Genomic DNA, 22,928 nt, shown 5'->3' on the forward strand with positions numbered 1-22,928 from the left:
GGCTACTATACAAATAAATATTTTATCTCTGTCCTAAAGGCTCTAGAAAATCATACTCTTCCATAACTGAAATGCCTGATGATTTTTTTTACTTTCAAAACCCTTTTCTGAAAAAAAAAGTCCAATTTCTCTGCTGTAACCTGGGAAACTTGATATAGTAATAATTCATCTGGTTGTTATATAACAACTTTATAGTGGCAGAAATACTTTTACAATAATTAATGTGGGCAAAGAAGACCTGAAGACACAAGATTCACGCTTTCCTTCTAAGATGCAAACCAAAAGCAGACTTCAGCTTTGGCTTTCTTTTAGTGATAAGCTCGAGGAAGACATGCAAACAGAGAAGCCCATATAGAACAAGAAAAAAATTAAAATAAAGAAAGAAGAAAAAAAGAAATACGGAAAAGAAACAAGGAAGAAACACTTCACAATAAAGATTAGTAACACCACCGTCTTTCCCACTACTCCAAACCAATTATTAGTTTCTCACATTTCTCTAGAATAGTTTGATCCCACATTTTTTCTATTTTCATGCAACAACAGTACACATGTGAAAACATTCCTATTCATTCAAAGGGGATTTAAAAGAGAGTAATTAATAAATTTTTAATAGAGCCAATCAAGGACTCCATAGATTCTTAATTTTAGCAAAATCCCTGGGGCTTATGAGGTATTCCATGCTGAATTTTGTGCTGTGGGGAATCAGAGTTCATTGTTGAAATTTCCCCAAAGAAAGAAGGCTCCCCTCTCTTTCTAGCAAATGAACTCCTCCAATTTTCTCACATGATTATTCAGGCACTTTCACTTTTCCATATATAGGAGCAACTGGAACTAAAGATCCAATCAGCCAGAGACACCAATAGGGGGAAGAGGCACATGCTCACTCAGTTCACTCATTCACTTTCTCATACATTCTTGTTCTACTCACACTTGCTCAAAGCTCTGCAGGCAGAAGCAATCTCTTAGATAGAAACATCTCTGCTGGGGGGGAAATTCCTTTTGGCTCCCAAAGGCAACCAGGGTGCAATCAATCAGAGTTCTCAAGCTGTTCCTTTGAAGAAACTTACAGGGAAACTGTTGCAACATGAATGGACCTGTGGACGGCTTGTGTGACCATTCTCTGAGTGAAGAAGGGGCTTTCATGTTCACTTCGGAATCTGTAGGAGAAGGGCATCCTGGTAAGTTAGCTTGCCTGGGAGCTGCTTCACAAAGTTAAAGCACTAGCAACTAGTGACATGGGATGGAAGAGGTGGGTGGTAGTCCAAAGAAAAATACAGTTATTATCGACAATGTCATAGAAGAGGGCAGGTTGTATTAGCCTATATTACTTTTGTGATTAATTCTCTGAAAAGAAACAAAACATAACAGTTAGATCATACAATAGATAGGACCCTGGATCACGAGTTAGGAAGATCTGAATTTGAATCCTACCTTAGACATTAGTTGTATGACTCTGGACAAATCATTTATTATTTGACTTCCTCATCTGTAGAATAAGAATAATATATTAGCATCAATTTCTCTGGATTGTTGTGAAGATAAAATGAAAGTGTATGTAAAACATATAAAACTATATAAAACTATTATTATTATTAATCCAAATGATAATAACAATAATCTTGTCATTAATATAAATGGATTGGGTTGGGGCTTCATATTCTTGAAGTCTAAAAACATATTTTCATAGAAAGGTTGAACTTTCAGCTATCAGAGAGGAAGCATAAAACAACAGGTTATAAAACAGAAGTACATATGCAATAATTTTAGTCCCACTAGCATCTTATTTTTTTTAAAATAAGAAAATATGCTTGAATTGATAATGCTAAGTTAATCAGCTAAATATCTATATATATATAGTCAGAACACTTAAAATTATGTATATTTTTGAAAAAATTGAATGCTCATCTGCCACCACTATGCAGCTTGAGTCAACAGAAAATGTTCCCTCAAACAAGGACAAGGGTCACTGAGTTTTCCATTTAAGTGAATGTACTTTAGAAGGAAAGAGATGGTATCAAATGTCTGTTATTTTAGGAAATGTGAAGGAAAAAAAAAACATTGACTTAAAAGATAATTATTTGCCCTCCTGCTCCTGCAAAGGCATATTAACAATAACTAATGTGTGAAGGGAAATCATCATTTTGAATAGTTGTAACCTTGATCAAATTCACAGAATCAAAGATTTAGAAGCAAAGAGACCTTTGAAATCAGAATTATAGACTTTGACTTAGAAGGGAAGTTGGAGGTCATCTAGTTCAACCTCCCCATTTTACAGATGATAAGACTAAGGCTCAGAAAGAGAAATAATTTTCTCAATAACACACAATCCATCCAACAAAAGCTATATTCACACCCAGTCTCTGACTCAAATTATTCTTTTGATTTTATACCATGCTCTCCCAAAGACACAAAATAACATTATGGATTGAGTGTTGGACCTGGAATTAAGAACTGGGTTCAAATTCTGTTCCTAATACTTATTAGGTGTGTCACTAACCTTCTGGGAGCCTCATTTTTCTTATCTGCAAAATCTTTTCTATAATACCTGTAGTAGCTATCTTAAGGACTATCAATAATCTCATATGAAATGTTTATTGCTAACCTGAAGGCACTATTAAAAATTCTAATTGTTGCTGCTAGTTATTGAAATTTCATTTGTTGAGTCAAATAGTTGGTGCAATGGATAGTGTACCAGCCCTGAAGTTAAGAGGATCTGAGTTCAAATTTGACCTCACACTTAACATTTCCCAGCTGTTGGATCCTGGGCAAGTCATTTAACCCAATTGCCTCAGCATTAACATTTTTTCTTCATTTGTTGTTACTCTTTGACATTATTCTTGTACAAATGTATTGATATGGGAATATCAGCAAGTTCAGATGTATTTTGGAACTCTGCATAATTTTTTTTAAAACAAAAGATATTGTGTCAACCCTCAAATGCAGTTCCATCATGTGCTTTTGTATTACTTAGAGGCTCTGTTGATAATTTGAAATGTATTGCAACATAATACGTTTACTCACTCAAACAAACTCAATCCAGTAAATATTTATTAGCATTCCTGTCTTCCAGTCTCCTATTCTTTTTTTTTTTTCTGTCTGACATTTTCTTGTACTTCATTAGTCCTTTCCCCACCTCTCTGTAGAATAGTTGAATGTTATTATGTCTATAACCTCCTATTTCCTATTTTAATTTTTTTGGCCTACTAATTTTGAAATTTGGTATCTGGGCTTGTGACAGCATTTATTTTCCAGTATATGCTTTGCCTCTGCATTCTAGAGAACTTCAAGTGCTTTTGAAGTGCTGACAATTAGAGATTGGAGAAAAATTTGGAACCTTAGACTTCCAGTGACCAGTTTGGGCTTTCAAAGAGCCCATGATGATACAATACTAATGTGTTGAGTAGTTGGAAAATGAAAATCTTAGTCAATTGATGGATGATTTTGATTACCAAGTACCATCATTTAGATGAATTCCTATCCATCATTTCTCTTCACTCCAAATTCAATAAGTTGATGATATAATTTTTCCATTGTATGAGAATAGTTGTAGGTCATCAAGTCTGGGGAAACTTCAACATATGCCATATTTAAAGTAAGATAATTTTGAGTTTTTTAATACCTAAAAGTAGCAGAGAGGAAAATATATATTACTATATATTCTATATATTATTAATAAGGAATCATACATAAAAGTGTTATAAATGATTTTATTGAAGAGATGTATGCCTACAAAAGGAAATAGGATGAACATATTCTGAGAGCTTTTGTTCTCAATGGAAGACAGTCCACATGCTCCATTGGCATCCATATCCATAAGAGATCTGGAAGAAGACACTTTACATGGTGCATAGACCCTCTGGACAAGAGTAGCACAAGATCAGCAAATATGTTGACTATTAATAGTTAGAATGAATATTCATGCAAATGAGCAATATTGAGAAAACTTCACGTATCATAGAAGGATTAAAGTAATAACTGAATAACTGAAAAAGTTAGAATTTGAATTTATTTCAAAATGAAATTTTTTTTGGATAATATAAACAGTTTTATTTTATTCTAGCCTTAGCTTTATATGAAGCTTCAGATTATAACAATGGAATAATTTCTATGCTATTTAACAATACCAATAAAAATAAACATAAACAGAATGCGCATCCCTTTTGCCCCTTTCATTAGATTGTACTCAAGATTCCATTAAAATTTTCCAGTCTTTACTATGGTGTACCATTGATTTGACACTTTTCAAATGCATATATTCAATCTCTCCAGAAAGATTATAAAATACTTTAATATAGCAATTATATCTTGCTCATAACAGGAATTTAAAAACATGTTAACTTATCCTGTACCTTTCCTTAACTTATATAGAAAGAGTGATCATTCTTAAGTGCTGAAAAAAAATGTTACCTCTCAGGAATGGAATCTAGTGCTTTTTTGGACCTCCATAGGAGGCATGCCGCCAGATTTATGTGCCTCTGAAAGACTCCTGGGTAGGGATTAGCACATTGTAAGCCATCCATAAAAGATGGTTGCAATAGTAACAGCTGGAAACTCATTTGCCTTAAAAGCAACGTGGAAAAGGAATTAGTCATTTCTTTGTGGAAGGAGCATCAGTATAAAATGATAAAAGCATGTACACAATTATAATATGAACTAATTCATGTATTGAGAGAACTTCATTCAAAATTATATGAAGATAAAACTTACTCACATTTATTGAGCAGACCTGTGAATTAGGTAGTAAAACCATTATAATGCCTATTTAAAAAATGAGAAAGGTGAGGATCTTAGAAGTTAAGTGGCTTTTCCACAGTCACAAAGTTAGCAAGTCTTTGAGGGGGGATTCAAACATATGTTTCATGAACCCAAGTCCAAATATGGTCAATATTACAACATTGTGCCTCTTTTGGCATGCTGATTGTTAATACTTTTAGAGAAAAAGAACATAGAAAGGACTATTACCATTCTTTAATGTAGCTTACTCTATACCAGTAATCACAATTAATAATAACAGCTAGCATTTTCACTGTTTAAGGTTTGTAAAGTGCTTTGTGCTATTTCTCATTTTTACCACTTTGGGAAGTAGATGCTATTATTAACATCACTTTAGAACTAATGAAACTGAGGTAAACAAGTTAAGTAACTTGGCTAGTGTCACACAGCTCATTTGAGAATGGATTTGAACTCAGGTACACCTGATTCAGGGACCAAAACTCTATCCTCAGAAAACTAAGGCTTGTACTTTCTTTATGAACATACTCAATTAACTCTCATCAAGTGTTGAAGAGCAGCTCCGGTAGTGAAATAAGGGTGTGTTAGTCAGGGGCCAGGCAGAGAGAATTTGTTAAGAACTCTTCAAATTTGTTGATCAGAAAAATAAATATATATACCTTCAATGCTTATAAAGTTGATACAAAATATAGTCTTTGATATTCTTGTATCCTTTCTAACAAGATCAATCTATTGATATGCAAATGATGAAGCTTAGATCTTGACCAATTCAATAGAGATATAAATAGTTGTGATACACATCAGAGTAAAATTATCATACCAATGTCCTCAAGTACCTTTCTTTCAAATATCTTTAGTCTCCATTTTAGGCTGCTTTTCCTGTACTAGGTTCAAATGTATGTCTTTGATCTATTGAATTTGCATTTTTTTTCAGTTGTGAGAAATTTTAACAATGTATTTAATATCTGTCTCTGCAATTGTATATAGAAAAGGGAAGTCGGTGAGCCAAGCTACTGTAATTATTAAAAACTGAAATGGATTCTTACCTCTTGGCCCTCTACAACTCCTTCCTTTTTAAATTAAAAATGAAGTCTATGGACTTCACTTCCCACAGTTAAGAATGATTGCAAAACATACTTGAAAGCACAAGAGGTTAAACCAGTCGGTAACAAAGTAAATCATGTGGAAGAACAAAATGCAAAAGTATAGAAGTCAGATTTTTAAAGGATTTATTTTTTTAAACCACTCGCTGTCAAAATCAATTCTATGGACACTACTTCTTGCCATGTTTTTTGCTAAAAAGTTAGCTGTAATTGAGATTACAAATTATTTACGTGATTCTTTAATCATATTAATCATTGTTGCACAAAGTTTAATTCTTGTTTTAACTCATTATCTATATTAATTTGTTTTAAAAAACTTGTGATGTATTTCTTTGCTTATTTATCTGTGAATTGAGCAGTCTGAACAGATTTTATAAGAGCTGTAACTGAAACAGCAAGTGATCTAAGAAATAGATATAGCTGCTAGAATTCCAACAGTAAATAATCCAACAAATCTTTTTCCTATTACTATTTTCTAATTTTCCTTGATGACATCTCAAACCTGTTCACCTGCTGACCTGGATCAATTGTGATTAATCTTATCAGACATTATTATATAGGACGGATATTCCATAATAACGACAAAAGTAGTGAATTTGAAAACATTTGAGTAAAAGCAAGATGCTGGATAAAACAGTCTACAATATATCTTCTAACACATTCATGAGTTGAATTCTGGTGCCATTCCTTAAAACAATATCTGTAGCCAACAATATTGCAATTAAAAATATCTACAGTTATTTTTAAACATGCTGTAAAGTATATCTCTAAGGGGCTTGAAAACATCATGCAATCCTATATCTGAGATGTGAAAATTTGTGCCATTCTAAGTCCCAAATACATTGTAACAGGAGACTCATCTAGAGATTGAATAATTTGGGGGTTCATTCACTAATCAGTTCCAGTTCCCTCTCTTAAAACAAATGGGGCTCAAAGTCTTTTGGAAGCAGGGGAGATGGATCTCATCTTCTGAAACTGTTTCCTCTATTCAACATGTAAAGTACTGCTTGCCATCTGGAGGAGGGGGTGGAAGGAGGGAGAGGAAAAATCAGAACAGAAGTGAATGTAAGGAATAATGCTGTAAAAAATTACCCTGGCATGGGTTCTATCAATAAAAAAGTATTAAAAAAAAAAAGAAACTGTTTCCTGCTGAGAGTAGGCATAGATTTGAGTCACTTGCAGAGTCTCATCTCTTTATGGAAGGGAGTGGCAAGCTGGTTCTGATTGAAGTATCCAATAATTGATTTAGTTCCTTGAAGATGGTCAATTCAGCTGCAACTGTAATCAAAATCTAAAACAGAAAACAAATCTAATAAATAGAGGTTAGGATTATCTGAGATAGAAAGACAAGTCCATAAGGACTTCTATAAGATGTAAAGAGACTAATGTAGATTGGGCAGTAATTTTCAGGTAATGAAATATATTTGTATCATAGAACACAGAATATATATGCATTTTAAAGATGTTTCAAATGAACAACAAAATAACAGTTCATTCTTACAATCTTTTCATTATTTTGAAAACCTATAAAGAATTTATTTCACCAAACATTTTATATCTATATCTCTATATATGTATATCTCTCTATCTCTCTATCTATATCTATGTATTTATCTATGTATGTATCTATCTATCTAGATAGGCCAAATAATCATTCACCAAATTATTTAGGATATAATGACTACATATTTTTGGATTCAAAACAATTTTATTATATATTTGAATTTGTGTTGATCATTTGCTTTTATCATAAGAATTTGTCATAAACGGAAAATATGGGGGGTATGATAATACCATCAGAACTGATTCTTCAGACCTCATCCTGGGAGCATACACATGACAAAATAAAGCTTCCTTAGTTTAGATTGTTTCCAATTATAATAGTTTTACTTTATCAAAATCAGGAATGATCAAGTAGGAAACAAAGAAACAGAACTGGGAAACTGAGTCAGAGGGATTTAATTTTGAACAAAAGCTCCCAACTCTTATCCTATTACACACCTTTATCTGTGCTGTGTATCTTCCTAGGCCTAGTGAGGCCTTGTTGAATTTGCTTAGTATAATTTACACACACCCCAAAAATTATTTATCTCAACTTTAGCACTATATATTGGTCACATCTAAAAACCCACAGAGTTATCAAAATATGAAGCAATTTTATCCAATAAAGCAGTAAACATTCATATAGCATTTGTTTTTTATTAAGCAACAATCAATATGTTATCTTTACAAATCAGAAAACTGGGCAGATATAAATTAATTTGCTATAAACCTTACATAGCTAACATATTTCTGTAACTGAAATAAAGAATGATGAGTTTACCAAAAAATAGAGGTTGAGTGGTTCCACATTGCCATGTTGGGTGTTGCCAGGGGCACCCAGATCCTTCTCAAACAATTGCTGGACAGAACCTGGTGAAAACTGGTGTGGCTGGAGACAAGATTCTGGGAATGATGAATTGTGGAGCCTGACTCTCACCCCATTGCATTCCTTCAAGCAGTAATTTTATGCAAAGCCTTGAGTTTACTGCTATTGAAGCTTTTCTTACAATACTGTAGCATATGAGAGGAATTAGAAAATGGTGATATCGATCTAATTAGCAATTTTATGAGAGTTGACTCTTACTCTCACCTGGAGTGCTAAAAAAACCTACTCTAGACAAGATAGAATTCAAAGAAATTTAGTAAAAAACTGCTATTTTCCTAATTTCCAAATTCCATAATCAATTTTCTCAAAATTTTGAGACTTTGCTAAACCATTTTGCTCATGAAACTTTTGAGAATCTCTAAGATGTTATTTTAATTTTATTTTCTAACCCCCTTTTCTGTGCATTTTTTCAACCTTTGGCTAGAGGTTTTCAATTCACAGAAAAAAGGTTGGGCCTTTTTAGGAAAAATTTCCACCATACAAACTACAGTATAGAGGTTTTTTTGTTTTTTGTTTTTTTTTGTTTTTCTGTCTGGTTGCTTTATGACACTTTCCAGGCAACAAAATCTAGCTTACACAACAAATATGATACAGACAGGTTCTATTAGTAGGTGGAATACATATACAAAAAAGCTAAGTTTTGTTAGTTAATTGTGGAAATATCCATTATACTTAGTCATGAATTGTAAAATCGTTAGCTAAAAATATTATCAATTGGACCTTAATACCTAGTTGATAGAACTTGCCAATCATTATCAGAAGTATCTTTAGAATATGGCTGATGAATTATATGTGGGAGGTCTCTGGTTAATTGCAAGAGTCTTTTTAAAGCTTTTTTAATAGCTCTTTCTATTGCTTGAATGATCCTAGCTTTTTTTTTTTTTTTTTTGGGGGGGGGGTAAGATTTCTTTTTGAATTTGATTATAAAATTCCAAAACAAAAATTTTCCCCAATTCTTGTGTTCACAATTTCAAATACAGTCCCAAACAATCAGTAGCCCTCAACATTTTGTGATAATTATTTGCAGTAACTAAATAATCCCTTCTAATTTCCACTTTAGAATCGGCCTAAAAATCATTGATAGATTCCATCCAGAATACTGCCTTTCCTGTGCTCCTCAAAACCTTCACCACCCTGAATTTTTTATTTATTTATTTATATAAGTATTTTAAAGCTTTTCCTTTTTTTTTTTTTTTTTTTGTAAGGTATTATTAATATGGTGCTATTTTCTACCCCTATTTGTTTAAGAAAAATACCATAATGAGGAGTGGCATAGCAAAACATATTTTCTCAAAAATTCAAAATAACTTTAAATCTTAGCAATGCTTGTAAACTGCATCCTAAAATAAGGCCTACCATGTCAGAAGGAAGTGGACTAAAGTGGGTTTTTAGTGGGGAGAGAATATATTCTATATTATTTGTACTTCCATATGATACCAAGAGAAGCTGTTTGAAGAGAAGTAGGGTATTGTTGATTCTCCCCTATCTAATGCCTTTTTAAAAATCAGTATTAGCATTTTAAAAGGCAGGGTGTTTCAATGGAGTTTTAACTTGCCTCCTCTTACTGATTGAAAACTGGCTTGCGATCTTATAATTTGAAATGCATTATTTAGATCAGGAGCTGGAAAGACTAATTGTATTTTGAAAGGACTATCCCTTTCCCTTTCTTTAGCTCTCTAAAGTGTTTTGATGAACTAGCCCCTAAATATAAGGATTTGACTTCTTTTCTGGTCTGTGTCTATGAGAAAGATCTGAATAGGAAGCCTGGGGAGGGGGGGAAGTACTAATTTGTCTCCTCTTTGAAGTCTTTGGCCTCAAGGGTACCAATAAGAGAGTTTACTTTAAGGATTTAAGGGAACTATCTCTGAGAGTTGGAGAAATCTTCAAAAATAGAGAATACAGAAATTAGAATATCTCCCAATCCTATTTCTTTATCTAATTAATACTTTCAGATAATATCCTCACTCCCTGCTATCTGATTGATTTTGTCTTAATTCAGATTCAATGAGTACTATATTGATATCAGCTGGACAATAATCAATCATAAATTTTATCTTATTATATATATTCCTATATGATATCTGATATCTTATATTCTATAATTATCTGATATTTGATATTCTCCCTCTGTGTCAGCCTGATGATATTTAGCACTATTTTTAGTGCTCCTAAACTTTTGTTCATTGTGAAGTTTGGTATATTAGCCGCCACTTGTTGAAGTCCAGCTCCAGTTCTGAAATAAGAGTATGTTTGTCAGGAGGCAAGTGAAGAGAATTCGTTATGAATTCTTCAAATTTATTGATCAGAGAGACAAATATATATATCTCCACATCGCCTCCAACATTCCACATTATCTTTCCCTGTCACTCTAGTCAATATGACAGGTGTGTAGTGGTATCTCAGAGTTGTTTTAATTTGCATTTCTCTGATTAATAATGATTTGGAGCATATTTTCATATGTTTATAAATAGTTTCAGTTTCTTCATCTGAAAATCGTCTGTTCATATCCTTTGACCATTTATCAATTGGAGAATGGTTTGATTTCTTATAAATTAGAGTCAATTCTCTATATATTTTGGAAATGAGGCCTTTATCAGAACCTTTGACTGTAAAAATGTTTTCCCAGTTTATTGTTTCCCTTCTAATCTTGTCTGCATTTGTTTTGTTTGTACAAAAACTTTTCAATTTGATATAATCAAAATTTTCTATGTTGTGGTCAATAGTGATGTCTAATTCTTCTTTGGTCATAAATTCCTCCCTCTTCCACAGATCTGAGAGGTAAACTATCTATGCTCTTCCAATTTATTTATAATCTCATTCTTTATGCCTAGGTCATGAACCCATTTTGACCTTATCTTGGTGTAAGGTGTTAAATGGGTCAATGCCTAGTGCTTCAGTAAGACTTTAGAGAATGTTGAATATGGTAAAGAACTTAAAGGATATTGGCCAATTTTGAGAAGGTCTTTGTGCCCTGAACTGGGCTTTGTCTTCATTATCTTGTACTGCTGTATAGTCTCCATGGCACTTAGCATACTTCTAGATATATAGAGTAAGTATAGAATAAATGTTTATTGATTGATTGCCTCATTCATGGAGGTTCTAGACGTGAGCAAAGCACTTGACAAGAGAACATAAGTTGCTTAAAAGAAGGAATGTGTCTTTATGTGCTCTCTCCTCCCCCCTCCCCCCGCCCACCAATCTAGCACTGTGCCTTACATATAGTAGATATTTAATAGATGTTTGCTGAATTCAATTTAATTAGTTTGTCCTTTCTTCAGTCAGATGCAGTTTTGGCTTCTTCTTCTGTATATACTAAAGTGTATTCAATTGTGGTATTTTCACATCATGAGATTTTATTTCCTGTTTCCTATTCCACCCATGTAAATGAGATCCAACAGACAGGGGATACTGTGATGTTTCATTAAATTATAATTGAGGTTATTCATTATAATCTATTGTTATTTGGATGATACATAGCCCCTAAATGGCTCTCTGGTTTCTACCATGTAGGAGGGGTCCTAAAACTACGGCAGTAGATCAGATGCAGCAGCTGTGGATGTTTATCCTTTTCACCCAGGGCCATGAAGTTCCTTTATTTAAAGGCCCACAAAACAAAATTTTTGTTTTTACTATAGTCCGGCCCTTCAACAGTCTGAGGGATAGTGAACTGGCCCCCTATTTAAAAAGTTTGAGGATCCCTGATGTAGACTCTGTTCAGATGTTCTGAGTGTTAAAGCAAGATGAGGAGTTTTGAACACACTTGATTTGAAATCCTCCCCTTCCCATTCTGCCCCCATTTGACATGTACCTCTGTTTACTACTGCTTTGATCTTACAAAATCATCCCTTTTTCTGTACCTTTATGGCCTTCTCAGTTCATAATGTTTTGCTTTGAATTTTTGGACAAGGCCTGTGTCCAGGTAACTATATTCAAAATTTCATGTTGGAACATAGTGAGAGGAATTTATTCTAAGTTTTTTAAAGATAATATGAATTATTTTAGATGAATATGAATAGATAAGGATTTTAAAGATAACATAAATTTGTTAGAGGAAAACAGAACTTTTTAATTTTAAAATTTTGTTCCAACAGTACACTTACAGTAAAATATATGATGTACAGCATAATATAACACATTTAGTGTTGGAGTATGAAAGGATCCTAGACATGTTTCCTTTTTAGTTTCATGTAAAAAGTTTTCTATACAGGAAAATATTTGTGTTTATAGTCAGTTTTATACTTCCATACTAATGAATTATTTTATACAATTAAAAATACTAAGATAAATTCTATTTGATTTGGGAATATATGGCATTATATATTGTTTAAAATAGATTTACATTCCAATTAAATTCAGTTGCATAGTTGCCAGAGTGAATTATTTTATGTAAATAATTGAAAGATGCTTGTAGGATATAGCTAGTTTAAAAATAGAAACAAAAAATATTACAAGCAAACTCCCTCTGGTAATATGAGACTAAAATATGAGAAGAGTGTGATAATGCTAGGCAAATATTGTATAAAATAGCATAAAGGAAATCGATAAAAGGCAACAGTAGAAATATGTTTCATGTTGCTTAATATCTATTCAACCAGAGCCTAATGCAATTTAGATACAATTTAGATGGTTCCCAGGCTACATTCTTAGAAGTTTCTGGGTTTAATTAATAGTAGTAATCACACAATTGTGTGACCTTCTTATAGTTATTCAGAAGAGTTATTTAAAGAATTGATACTTGTAGGTAATTTGAAATTTGAATCTGACATCCGAGAATGTGTGCCCAAAGTATGTTTTTGTTATTTAAGTTTGAATGTGGGCATCTCATATTGTCCTGTAGTTACTATGAAATTAAGACTTTTTTTTGAAGGTGTTTCCCCCAAACATGATGCTCTTCAAGATGTACATAATGTACCACAGGGAAAATTTGTATATCTACTTTAAAATACTATATATCAAATAATACATATGAGATATGTATGGAATATGGTGTTTTTTGATATAAAAATAAGGTTAATTTGCTCAATCCCAAAGTTATCTGACCTCCCTATATACCAGTGCAATTCCATACACCTTGATCATCATGTTTGATTTTGTTGGTTGATGTCAGATACTGATGTGTTCTGAGATCAAATTAGTTTGGGAAATGCAAATCTAGAGTCCCTCTTTACAAGTATCCTAGATGATGAATACGTCCTAAATAAATTACATGAAAAGAATCATGCCAAAATATAGATTGGACCTCTCTTTTATCCATTGCAGAGATTTCCAGTTAACTATTCACTTAATTAAAAACAATGAAGACATATGACATTTGGAAAACATCTGGGAAGATTAGAGAATTTCTTATGAAAAGACTTAAACTGATATGCCAATCTAGAGTATTCTCCTGGTTACTTTTGTTTTAGAATTTACACATGCTAAAGTATAATATTTTGATGGAATATATATACATACATATATATGTATACATACATATATATATATATACAGCAACAAACAAGAAACCCTGTCTTTCCCAATCAGATTTCACTACTCTAACTTGTTACCACTGAAGTAAGTGCTTGAGTATTTGCTTCTAAGACTTTTCCAGATGTGTACTCAGGAATTAGGGGATATATATTGATATATTTAAGGAATATATTATTAGAAAAATGTTTGAGAATTACCCTGGAGGTCTTGGAGTAACTATTTTTGGCATGCATTTTTCTTCACAGGAAATTCCAGGATTAACACAAAATTCTACATGACCCCAAAGTTGAGCTGGGAGAGGAGTGATGCTTGGAAACAATATTTGAAATGAATTCTTATTTCTTAAGATACCTAATAGTCTCTTTATTAATAGTTAACAATATAGTCACATTTGTTGATTTATATATTATGTATTTGCTATTTTAGACTCATAGTTTCCTTCTTTTTCCAGATAAGATCTGTGATCAGATCAGTGATGCTGTGCTGGATGCCCATCTCAAACAAGACCCAAATGCCAAAGTTGCTTGTGGTAAGAATCCCAAAATTATATGATTATGGGAGAAATGATTATTTCTCTCTTGTATTTAATAGTTAATTATAATATTTTCTTTTTCTACTTCCTCATCAAAAACCAACCAATGTGGGAAATTTCTCTTAATGATTTACCTAGGGCAAGATCTAATCAGACAGTAAAAGAAATTCCAAATTTTTGCTAATGGATATATTCCTGCTAGTGTTTGCTCAGACAAGTCTGGGAAATTGTGGTTCATCCCTTTTGTCAGACAGGTGATTGGAAATTGATAAGTCTCTTTGACTAAGATTTGGTGACCCAAGTCACATACAGAAAGACTCTCATTTTAATATAGTCCACCCTCTCATTGTAATATTCATTCTTTTATCAATTGTTAGCTAATTGGAATTGATTACCACCCCTCATACAAACCTATTCTTTGAACCCATCCCCATAAGGGTCTTTGATCTAAGAGAGTTAGTTAAATAATCATCTTTTTAACAATAAAAATACTGGCCTTATTAATAAAGTGACCAAAATACCCAGAGACTATGTTTTCTGAATTTTTAAATTGTCACAATTTTATAATTGGAAGGAATCTCAAAGACCATCTAGTCCAACCCAGAATTGAGCAGTAACCACCCTTCTACAGAGTAGCCCGCAATTTATTATATAGCCTTTTTTTTCGAAGACTTCTAGTTGTGTGCATGTGTGTGTATTTTCACATACCTGCATATTATCTCTCAAAGAGTCTATTCCACTTCTAGATTGCTTTAATTGTTCACAAGTTTTTCCTTAAATCAAACCTATATCTATATCTCTAAAATCCTAGCCTGTGGGTCTTAGTTCTGCCATCTACCAATATTAGCAGACAAGGTGGCTTAGTGGAAAAAAAAAAACTAAGCCTGAAGTCAAGGAAGATCTGGATTCAAATCCAGCATTAGACACTTATTAGCTGGGCAAGTCACTTAACCTCTTTTTGCTTCAGTTTTCTCATCTATATAAAGGAGAATAACAGTAGTCCCTAGCTTCTAAGATTATATGGATCAAATGAAATAATAATTGCTAAGTGCTTAACATAATATGTTGCATAGTTAGTTATTATTCTTGTTATTCTACTATCTGGAGATAAAGTAGAGCAAGCCCAATCCCTCTATGTGGCAACTTTTTAAATACTTCAAGACAATTATCTTTCTCTCTTTAAGCCAATTTTTGGCTAAACATCCCTGTTTTCTTTCCCAACCCTCCCAACTCAACTCATGAAAGCATCACCTCTCCTAGTCATACTCTTCTGGATACTTGCTGACTTTCCCAAAATATTATGCCTGAAACAACATCATTTTCCAGATGTGGCTCAATAAAGACAGAGTACAATGGTACTATCATCTGTATAATATAAAATTGCACCTTTCAATGAAGTGTGTTAATATGATCTTTTTGGCAATTCCATTGCATTGTCAACTTATATTTGTCCCAGTATATTTTACTGGAACCCCCTCCCCCAATTTTTCAGATGAACTGCAGTTTACCCACATCCCCCTATCTTATATACTCATGGAATTTTTTTAAAACAGTGTAAAACTTTTACAATTTTATCCTTTTACATTAAGCCCAACATTCTAATCTGCCAAAGTTTTTTGGGACCCATCAATGGCTGTCACTTCTACTTTTGTGTCATTTTCCAAATGTAATAGAGGTCATTCTATTCTTGGAATGTAAAATTTTATTTTATTCTATTAGAGATCTAAATATCCAAATGAGCAGTGAGTTGTGCTTTTGTGCCTCTTGGGATATAGTGTTTCAGTCAGTCATCAAGCATTTATTAAGTGCTTACTATGAAATAGGCTCTGTGTTAAGTGCTAGGCTAAAATATTAGAAGTAAAAGAGATCTTAGAAATAATCTAGTTCAACTCTTTCATTTTAACAGTGAGGAACTCTACTGAGTCTTGGAGATGATACGAGTATCTCCAAGTTATGTGCCAAATTATTATCAGATTGAGGATTAAAATCCAATTAGCCTATTTCCTAAATCTACTGTCTTTTAAGGGTCTAAATTTTTCCATTTCTATAGATAAAACCATTGTACTAAAAGAACAATTACTAGTTTTATGTTTTTATTTTGTTTTGTTTTATAGAAGGTCTGCTTGATGTTTTAGTGGTCCTAAGTAGGTTTCCTTCTTTGGGAGAATAATGCTACATATACCCTGTTTCTGAGCTTGGTCATAATTAGAAAGTCCCAGAGAATTTGTCTGTGAAATGAGGCAGGTTATTTTCATCCAGTGAAAACACCAATGTAGATTTTAAGTTTTCTGCAGGAAATTATAAGGTAGTTCCTGGGAACAAGCAAAATCTTTAAAGTAAGTGTGAATGATGCCTTCACTGTGCCAAAAAATGGGACATAAACACAGATGTCTCTCTGGTTTAATTTTTTTTTTTTCATTTATAATTTCTAATTCATGGTAACATTTGATATAAGAATAATGATTTTCTAGGGGATTATTATTTTGGCACTAGTCTGTTGGTTAAAGTAAAATTATGTGATGATTAATTCATTCTCCCATATATGTCATAATATCCTCTTGTGATTCCTTATTAAGCCAGTAGAAGACCAAGGTACATTATTGTTTAATCAAATCAGAGGCAACATTTAAATTTCATTCACATCATTATCATCCTCTATCAGTATTTCTTAGACCTGTATAAGGTACAAGGTTCTTCATTTTGACATTAAGAGAATGCTCTTTTTCCATATTCCTTTGATTTTAATAAGACTCAGGATTATAATGATAGATTTATAGAATTTTTGAGCTGGAAAAGTTTTAAAGATCAATCTTGTCTGCCTTTATCATTTTATAGGTAAGAAAGCTAAAGCTCAGAGAGGTCATAAGATGCTAAGTAAATTGCTAGAAAGGACATCAAGGTCCTCTTGGGGAGATTGAATGATTTTTTCTAAAGTCACAAGGACAAGAATTGTGAGAGCTAGGATTTGAGCTGGATCCTCAGTCTTTTAAGTCAGTTTTCTTAAGTTATTTTTCTAAGGTTACAGGGTTCATTTGGTCTTAGATTAAAGCTAATTTCATAGTACATGTACAAAAGCATAGTCTGACCAGAGGTACAGTTGTGTAATGGTGTGACAGCCTGATCCCATATTCTGCAAGTTGAGAAAGGGATTATGGGCCTCTGCCTGCCTTTTGTTAGGGAGGGTTAGGTGGACAGACTTAGAGGATGGCATGTGGGATGATTGCTGTGGGGAGGAAGCATGCTCTCCCCCTGTATCAGTTATTTATACAAAACCCCAGTTACCCCATTCTAGTTACAATTTTGTCCTCCAGTGTCCTTGATAGTTTTCAATGTCTCTCTGAAGTCCATGTCAGGCAGTATGGAGTCTTTGCTGCCTTGAAATGTAAGTTTTCCTCTGTTCCTTCTTTTACAGAGACTGTCTGCAAAACTGGGATGGTCCTCCTCTGTGGGGAGATTACTTCAGTTGCCATGGTGGATTATCAGCGTGTAGTTCGAGACACCATTAAACACATAGGCTATGATGATTCAGCCAAAGGTAGGGAAGAAAACACTGGGACCAAAAAGCATGTTTGTTTTAACTGTATCTCTGGGTCTGGGGTTAGAATAGATTTATTAAGAGACTGATAAGAGGTCTTTATGAGTGAAACAAATTACAGACCATCTCAGACCAAGATGAGCTCATGTAGCTATGTCTATACTTTTCCATCCTGACAATAAAGCACCAAAAAGAGAAACTCTGCAGGTAAATACCCCTGGTTATTATAGAAAATTAGAATTAAATGAAAAACATTTCTGTTTAGGTTGTCTATTATGGCATCATCATTTAATTCCAATGGTGGATGACCTTGAAAGTCAAAATCTTATTTAAATAAATGAGCAACCTTATCTTTGGGAACACAAACATCACCTATGAATGTTGTTCTTCCTGAGGACTTTGAACTCTTTCTAAATGCTTTCCAAGATTAGTCTGCTGTCATAAATATTAAAGAGTGAAAATCAAGTGATTAATTACAAAATGGTACATGATTAAAATATCAAGGGCCTGAAATTGAATAGCTGATATTAGGTATTTCATAAGGCTGAGTACCTAAGTGACAGAAAAATCTAAAAATGAGAGTAACGTAGCTCTCTTGAAATAGTGGCAAATGATGTGTGGCTTTGTACATGCTTCCCACAGGCATTCAAAACCAGATGGTGAAAACTAATAGAAGAATGATATAAAAACACACGGAATGATGATATGATCTTACTTGCCTGTCCCATCAATGGAGGAAAGGTTGGCTGGAAGAGAATTTAGAACTCAAAAAAATTGTTTAAAATAAATAAATAGCAAGTGGAAAAAATAAAATAATTGAAGGAGAGGTGTATGTGGAAAGAACACTTAGAAGCAGTCTAATAGAAGAGAGCTGGTTGTCAGGAAGATTTTTAAGTCTCATTATTGACATATACTAACTGTCCAAGTTTAGACAAGAAATTTCTCTGGCCTTGTGAAGCTCTCTAAAATAATATGTTACAGAGAAGGCCTCTCCATTATTACTTACTACTTAGTGTTTCTCTATATTGATGAAATCCCAGGAGAGTCCCCCAAATCACAAAATGTCATAATAATACCTTGAGTCTTATCTTGCCAAAAAGAGATTATAAAGCCATTTTGTCATTGGGTTCATTATCTTTCTTTAGGCTTTTAGCACAGCCACATGTTGGGCTAAAACTAGGTTGACAACACTGGGAGTCAGGGAGACCAGAGTTCAAATTCTGCCACTGACATTTGCCAGCTGTGTTAACCTGATCAAGTCTTGACCTCTCGCTGTCCCAGTGCCTTCATCTTTAACATAGGGACAATAATAAGATCTATCTCATAAGGTGTTAAAAGGATCAATAAAATCATATAAAGTGTTTTATAAACTTTATAGCAATATATAAATGCTAGCTATCACTTTACTCTTATTATTACTATTACTAATAAAGAGCAAAATAGAGAAAAAAATTAAAAATTTATTGATATTATTTACACTTCTATTATTGAGGTTAATCATTTGCTTAAGATATTTTATATTTATTTCTTCATATAATTTTATTTTAAAATTTATTTATTTTTCTTAAAAACATTTCTTAATGTTCTTAAAAATATTTTGAGTTCCAAATTCTCTCCTACCCAATTGACCTTCCCCCACCCACTGAAGAGATAAGTGATATATCAATTATACATGTAACATCATGCAAAACATATTTCCATAGTAGCCATATCACCAAAAAGAAAGGAAAATAAAATAAGAAAATTATACTTCAATTTGCACTCAGCTTATAATTAGCTCTCTCTTTGGAGGTAAATAGCATTTTTCATCATGAGTCCTTTGGAACTATCTTGGATCATTGTTTTGATCAGAGTTGTTGTCATATTTTGTCTTTATTAAGGTCATTAATACATATCTCAGGTCCCAACTTCGCAGTAAAAACTTCTTGGATCACTGAAACCTACACTGATTTCCCTCTGCTCTGTACTTACAGTTTTTATTTATCATACCATAAAATTTGACACTTAGTTGTAGTATTTTGTTGTTTATTATTCTTTAAAATGTTTCACAGTCTTGAGTTCCCAGGTGGATTTTCAATTTTTTGAAGTCAAGGATAATTTTTAATACTACTTTTGTAGTCTCTCTCACTGCCAACTTGGATGAGATATACAAATATTTGTTGACTGGTAGTTCGAAAAGCATTTTGAGTATTTTTGAATTTCTTAAGTTTATTTTTTTAAATAGGGATTTAGATTCAGTCTATGGACAACTAAGTGGATCAAATGCTGGGCACAAAGTTAGGAAGACTCAAGTTCTTGGGTTCAAATCTGGCCATAGGCACTTATAAACTGTGTAACCCTGGGCAAATCACTTATCTCTGTTTGCCTCAGTTCTTCTTTAAAATGAGCTGGAAAAATTGTAGCATTTTTGCCAAGAAAACCCCAAATGACTGAAATGACTGAACAACAACAAAGGCTTAGCCTAAGGCACAGGATATTACTTGCATTGACAATTATCCTTCATAGTAGGAGTGATTGCAGGTTATTGAATTTGCTAATTGTTCTTCTATATTGTAAAGAAATAACTTGTTCAAAAGTAATTATTGAGCACCTATTGTATTCAAGGCATGATGTGAAATGCTATGAGAGATGCAAAAATGAGTGATCCATAATATTCACTTTTAGGAAGTTTGCCATATAGTAAGCAGGATAAAAGAAACATAATAATAACAATTATTTGGGGCATAATAAATTAAGAAGTGAATTGTCACATTACAGGAGTAACACCGAATCACAGATGGTAGCATAATATAAGACACTTGGAAAGGTAGAATAGGGAAAGGTACTTTAGGAAGAATATAAATTATTTGTGCCTTACTTTTGGCAGGGTTTTCCAAATTCATATAGCTCTGATCAATCACAGTTGGACATACTATATCTTGACCCAAACAATGGTGCCATTTTGGTTTTCTTCAAGAATCAAGGACAACAATCAAACTACTTTAGGAAGATCATTTTAACAGCTGAGTGGAGAAAAGAATAGAGAAATGAGGCAGGGAGACCCATCAGCAGGCTATTGCAATAATTCAGGTATGAAGTGATAAGGACCTGTACCAGTGTCTTACGGTGCTAGAGAACAGAAGGGGGCATATTTGAGAGATGTTATGAAGGTATATATATATATGGCATAAGATTTTACAGAAAGGAAATCTTAGAACCATCTGGTCAGAGAAGAATTATGACTTGATCCACAGGAGACATATTAAAGACATAACTTTCATATCTATCATATATGTCTGTCTGTCTATCATATCTGTCTTTCTATCATATCTGTGTTCTATTTGTTCCATCTGTCTGTTCTTCTGTCAGTCTATCATATCTATCATGTCTTTATCATATCTATCTGTCTTTCTGTCAATCATATCTGTGTTCTATCAGTCTATCTATCATATATGTCTAGCTATTATATCTCTCTTCTGTCTATCATCTTTTTGTCTATAATATCTGTCTTTTATCTATTGCTAGATAGATGGACGGGTCTAAGAGGAAGGCATTAGTAAGTAGAGATATTGGGAAAGACCTCCTGTAGATGGTGGGATTAGAGTCTTGCCTTCCAGAAAGCCAGGGGAATTAAGAGATGAAGGTAAAGGGACTAAACATTCTAGGCATGAAGAGCAGCCAGTGCAAAGGCAGAGATAAGACATTCAGTATCCTGCTTAAGGAATAGGAAGCAGGTCAACATAGCTATATTGTAGGGGACATGGAGGAAATCAAGTCCATTACAGCAGAGCCAAGTATCTGGCTCATCTGCTTTCAGGGAAAAAACAAACAAACAAACAAGAAAACTTCCCTCATTGTTTTATATAATTATTATGTTCTGTTACCAGGTTTCCCTGTATGGAAATAACTTTAATTTGAATTCATAGATCAGCTAATCGAAGACCTTTAAGTTTGAGAGGCAACTTGGTGCAGTAGATACTGTGTTAGAAATGGAAGTGAGAAACCATGGGTTTGAGTTCTGTCTTAGACACTGGGAAAATCAGTTCATCTCTCATGGCTTTAGGCAACTGGGATTATTTACAAGTTTCAGAGAAGTGGTTGATCTCACTGGAAGAGGAAGTTTTCCCTGTACCAATGACATTCCTTTCAGCTCCTATCCTCATCCTTATCTCTAGCTTATCCTATTTACTATTTATGAGACTAAGGTCAAGTCACTTAACCTTTCTAAGCCTCAGTTTCCTTATCTATAAAATGGGAATAGCAATCTTTGTCATACCACAGAGAATAGATACATACTCATACACATATATACACATATCACATGTGTGTGTATATATATATTATATATATAATATATATAAGTATATATACATACCACATATTTACTCACTACTTACATCTGTCAGTGAAGGAGAATATGTGATTTGAGTTGCTGGAAACAGAGATTTTAATAAAATTTTACCCATGATAAAATTCATTGCAGATGTGTACACTGTCCCCCAAAACAGAATTTGCTGATTTCTTCCCTCTGCCCCTTTCCCCAATTTTATTGATTGGCTGAACTATCAACTGGTATCAGATCAAGCAGAGAACATTTTGATGTATTTTATTGGTTGCATTACTCTTGAGAGTTTGATTGTAATAGAAAGTTCACTCAGCCAATAATAATGGTAGTGGTGAGGGGAAGCAGCAAATTCTACGTTGTGTAGACAGGAGATTATAAGAATGCTTGAGGATGTAAAACTAACCCTTGAACACTTTGTTCTACAATGAGGCAACATAGCTTTGGTTCAAGTTGGCAATAGTCTAAGAATGCAGGAGCAAGACTGGAAACTTCAGAATTCTTCTACTGTTGCTTAATGTCTCTATTGACTATTCTTAAGGAAGTGAGGGTGAGGAAAGGAGAAAATACCCTTGAGTTTCTAACTATATCCTGAGTATCCTTAAATGAGACAAGACCCCCAAATACTTTGCTATTATTGTGAGGGCTATGAACAAGAGGATTATGGAATTATAGGAGTATCTGTTCAGAACTGAAAGGGACCTTAGAGATCAGTGGATTTATTTTACAGATGAAGAAATAAAAACACAGGAAATTGACTTGTCAAAATCACAAAAGTCAGTATCTGAATCAGGATATGAGCTCAGTTT

The 22,928-nt window shown here is 33.3% G+C and overlaps 1 protein-coding gene across 1 annotated transcript in view; it reads left to right on the forward strand.

The window, feature by feature from the left end:
* Positions 1-861: 861 nt before the first annotated feature.
* The window catches only part of MAT1A (methionine adenosyltransferase 1A), a 46,508-nt gene continuing 24,441 nt past the window's right edge, over positions 862-22,928 (forward strand). The window contains exons 1-3 of the mRNA XM_051981967.1: positions 862-1,178; positions 14,183-14,260; positions 17,676-17,798. Coding sequence (XP_051837927.1) covers positions 1,085-1,178; positions 14,183-14,260; positions 17,676-17,798 — 295 coding nt within the window. The 5' untranslated portion in view covers positions 862-1,084. The remainder of the gene's footprint in view (positions 1,179-14,182; positions 14,261-17,675; positions 17,799-22,928) is intronic.

Source organism: Antechinus flavipes, chromosome 2 (assembly GCF_016432865.1).
Source record: "Antechinus flavipes isolate AdamAnt ecotype Samford, QLD, Australia chromosome 2, AdamAnt_v2, whole genome shotgun sequence".
Lineage (NCBI taxonomy): Eukaryota > Metazoa > Chordata > Mammalia > Dasyuromorphia > Dasyuridae > Antechinus > Antechinus flavipes.